Source organism: Cornus florida, unplaced genomic scaffold (genome assembly GCF_030987335.1).
Source record: "Cornus florida cultivar Cherokee Brave unplaced genomic scaffold, ASM3098733v1 CherokeeBrave_3.0.0_Hap2_Chr01, whole genome shotgun sequence".
Taxonomy (NCBI): Eukaryota; Viridiplantae; Streptophyta; class Magnoliopsida; order Cornales; family Cornaceae; genus Cornus; species Cornus florida.
Window position 1 is genome coordinate 53,200,247 of NW_026775571.1, and position 3,720 is coordinate 53,203,966.

At 42.1% G+C, this 3,720-nt stretch overlaps 1 protein-coding gene across 1 annotated transcript; it reads right to left on the reverse strand.

Moving 5' to 3' along the window:
* Window positions 1-780: 780 nt before the first annotated feature.
* LOC132296908 (uncharacterized) lies at window positions 781-2,753 on the reverse strand. Its single transcript, XM_059794881.1, has 4 exons — window positions 2,349-2,753; window positions 1,197-2,279; window positions 1,092-1,166; window positions 781-1,043 (listed from the first exon to the last, which is right to left on the reverse strand). Exons 1-4 carry the CDS (start codon window positions 2,740-2,742, stop codon window positions 781-783), a joined length of 1,815 nt encoding a protein of 604 aa, XP_059650864.1. The 5' UTR covers window positions 2,743-2,753.
* Between the last annotated feature and the right edge of the window lie 967 nt (window positions 2,754-3,720).

Genomic DNA, 3,720 nt, shown 5'->3' on the forward strand with positions numbered 1-3,720 from the left:
ATGGTATTCAGTGAAGATCAACTCCCTAGGGGGAATAAGGAGCTTACCTAAGCTCAAAGCCTTCAAAAGTGTAGTGATGAGCTTGATGATGGACTGAGCATTTGTTGATTTGTTCCTCAAGATCCTACTGATTCTCTCTTGCCAGATTGCACCGATACAAGTGGCTAAAGATAACTTGCGAGTTAGGAAGAAGATGAAGCCCATTGTACTAGTGATTCAAAGCTGGAAGGAAGATGGCTGAAAAAACAAATGGACTGGAAGGGGGGGCAGATGGAATGGATGAATGGGTGGGAGCAGTGAGATGTTCTCGAGCTCTGGAATGAGTCTAGTTAAGGAAGATGAAATAGAGTATTGGCCATTCAAAATGTTAATATCCTCTAAATAGTAAACTACAAATGATGATCATTGAAAATAAATTAATGGAACTGTTTATAGAAAGACAACATGGAAGTGAAGCATACACAAAATGTATAAAATAATTAAGTCTAAACAATTAATCCTTCATATTGATAATTCAACATGGAACAGAATTATTTTGAAAAGAGAAAACAATGAGGGATCAAAGAGCCAGAAGCCATAATTCACATTCTCAATCATTGAGAGGTTTAATGACAGAAGTAGTACTACTAACCAACAAAAGTGAACAACCAAATAGATTATAGAGGATCAATGTAAATTAAACCAAATAACTATATGGCCATTCATCTCCAAATAAATGAGGCAGGGTGAAATTAAGAATAAAAGTATTAAAAAAAGAACTATTCATTGAACGAGTTTGATTCAATCATATACAGCGAGTTTCTGATATAGTTCACCAGAGATAGCTTTCTCCATTATAAACTCTGGGTTGACAATTCCATCTTCCTCCAAGAACATAGTCACCATATTCTTTGAGAAGCCGCTTACCAGCGCCACACCACTCTGCTTGGCCGTGACCGGAGTAGCTGAGGAGTGCCTAAGGTTCCAGAACACAATCTCTGGCACCTTACTATATCCATTTTCCTGAAATTTCCTCTGTATGACTTCATAATCTGTTTCCCACCCTTTCGGTCGACGGTTCATTCTCCTTAGTGCTCCTAAAGAATTCCCACGCAGGCCATACCCATATGCCTCCTCATCGTCAGTTTCTGAATCATTCTCTGCATCTTCAGAATTTGAATCACTCTCTGAATCTTCAGTGTTCCTATACCAATAACCTGAATAAGATGTAACCTTCCTGGATGCCTCATCGAACTCCATATCGCTGAAAACAAAGATCTTCTTTATCATCTGCTCTTCGCTCAACTTTCCATCAACAGCAATTTTCAATATTCTATCAAAAACTTTCTGGAAGTCAGTATTTCCACCCCAACCCATTCTCTTCACGAATGAAGTCTTCTCTAAAAGACTATCTCCTTCCACCTCATGAAGCTGAGGATTTGCACTGAAAGTAATCACTTTCCCTTTCCATGGATCTTCACTGAGCTCCGAAATTAACAATCCCAGAGCCACACAAACCTCCATAGGTGTACCATTCATACTTCCCGATACATCACACACTGCAATGCAATTTCTCAGCTTCCCTTTCCCTGCAAGGTCCTCTACCATTCTAGCCCATTGAAGCTCTGCAACTTTTCCGCCATCTTCGTCGCTCAAAGAGGCTATAATCTCATGGGGAAGCAATGCTCCGGCCGAGATTTTCGCCTTCCCAATTTTCACATCCTCAAGGTACCCTGCAAACCTCTCGTTGTCGCGTTGCAGGAAGGCCTTCTTGTACTTCTTCATTGCCACTGAAGCAACTCTATTGTAAGGAAGTGTGTTCCACTGCTTTGCACACATATAGACCTCCGGTAACTCCAGAGCTTTACGAAGAGGCACGAGCACTTCCTTCCTCAGCCGGTCTCTGACTCTATATACATAATGTGCTTCTTCAATTTCTCTGTACTCTTCATAATCCTCACGAGGAAAAACCCTTATGGCAATGCTTTCGCAAATCAGAGTCGACTTGTCGTACGAAGAATCGATTGAAGGACACCATTTGCCTGCCAAACTGATCTTGTTCATCATTCCAGTTTTCAAACAATGTATATCGGACCTGAGACGCTCGGCGAAGAGATCAGAAATCTTGTCATGCAAGAACTGGTATTGGGGGTCGCGAGTGTACCTCCCAAAGGCCTTCTGAGCCTTGACAACCGCTCTCTCCTTCCTCAAAATCCTAGCCTTCTCTCCCGGATCATTCAAGTTCAATTTCTCCATGTTGGAGTTGATTCTTCTTTCCTTCCTCTCCTTTCGGCTCTCCCCTTTCGGCTTCCTCGCGACTGTAACTCCCAAATACATTTTTCGGAATCTACCTCTACCTTTACCTTTACCTTTGCCTTTTCTACCCTTCATCATCTTCCACTCACTCATCGCGATGGATCGGGCTTCAGGTCCCTCGAGGAGGCGGAAGAGGATCTCCGGCAAGTCCTTGAAGTAGCCGAATTCGGCCAACACGCCGACATTGGATGCTAGGGTTTTGGGGTGGTGCTGGTGAAGCCAAAGCGCCGCCCTGTAGAAATTCTTCTTGTCGGACTTTCCGGTGCCTCGGACGCCTCGCAGATTGCATACCAGTTTCAGAGTGGTCAGCGAGTTGAAATCCCAGGATTTCTTCAACATTCCGGTGAGACAATCGGAATCCGTGTCGGGGACGACGTGGAAGAAGAGGTCTAGGCATGGATTGCTCGTGGATAGGTAGGTTAGGGAGTTGTTTTCGGTGAAACCCATCGGCGCATCGCAGTCGGTGTAGCCCATAGGTTGTGTCGGTAACCGGGGCCAAACGGTTACATCGGTGAAACCCATCGGCTCATCGCAGTCGGTGTAGCCCATAGGTGGTGTCGGTAACGGTGGCCAACTGGTTAACTCGGTGAAGTCCATCGGCTGGGATGGTTGAGGCTCCGTCCTGGTGTCTACATTGTCGCCGTTGTAGAAAGCAAGACGGAGCTCGGTGGCTGACGGCATCTTGTGAATTTCCGGTGGCCCGGAAAGTCTACCAGCGGAGAGCATATTAGGACTCATGAGTATATACAGTACTCCTTTCTTCTATGCGTCCTTTGTCAATTTATAAGGAAGAATACTTGGACACCAAGTTGAGAGTTGTGCTATGGTGCGACCGAATCTACATATAATTCCTTCGCTCGTTGTAACTAAATCCTTTTTTGAATTGGAATTGGAATTAATCCTTGAAAAAAATATTACTCCCTCTAACATATGCCCTTGTTCTTATTCTTATTTTTATTTTTTTTTAGGAATAATTTCACTGACACCCCCAATAATTTGGCCAAATATCGTCTAAAATATATTTCGAAAATAACTATCACTCACATTACAATCGTTTGCTCCGTTTTTCACTCACACCCCAAAAGTTAGTTTACAGGTATATCAGACCACTTTTTACTTGTAAAAAGATATTCTTACCATTTGACTTTAATTTGACCATTGACTTTGGTCCACTCTCATTTTTTTAATTTATTTTTTTCCAAAATATTATTGTTAAAAGACAATATGGCCCCTTAAAAATTTGTAAATTTACAAATTATACTATATATACAAGCAGACATATATATACCCCTATATACACACACTGAGACATATATATATACTCCATACATACACAGAGACATATATATATATACACTCCTGTATATACACACAGAGACATATATGTATATATATATACACACACACACATGCACAACACCACCA

What these genes read in the sequence shown, in the direction of transcription:
- LOC132296908 (XM_059794881.1), bottom strand. Translation starts at nt 2,742, where the DNA reads ATGGGTTTCACCGAAAACAACTCCCTAACCTACCTATCCACGAGCAAT. An exon ending in GAAGGTTACATCTTATTCAG is followed by an intron (nt 1,167 to 1,196) that starts GTTATTGGTATA and finishes CTGAAGATTCAG; the next exon opens with AGAGTGATTCAAATTCTGAA. An exon ending in GGCATATGGGTATGGCCTGC is followed by an intron (nt 1,044 to 1,091) that starts GTGGGAATTCTT and finishes GTCGACCGAAAG; the next exon opens with GGTGGGAAACAGATTATGAA.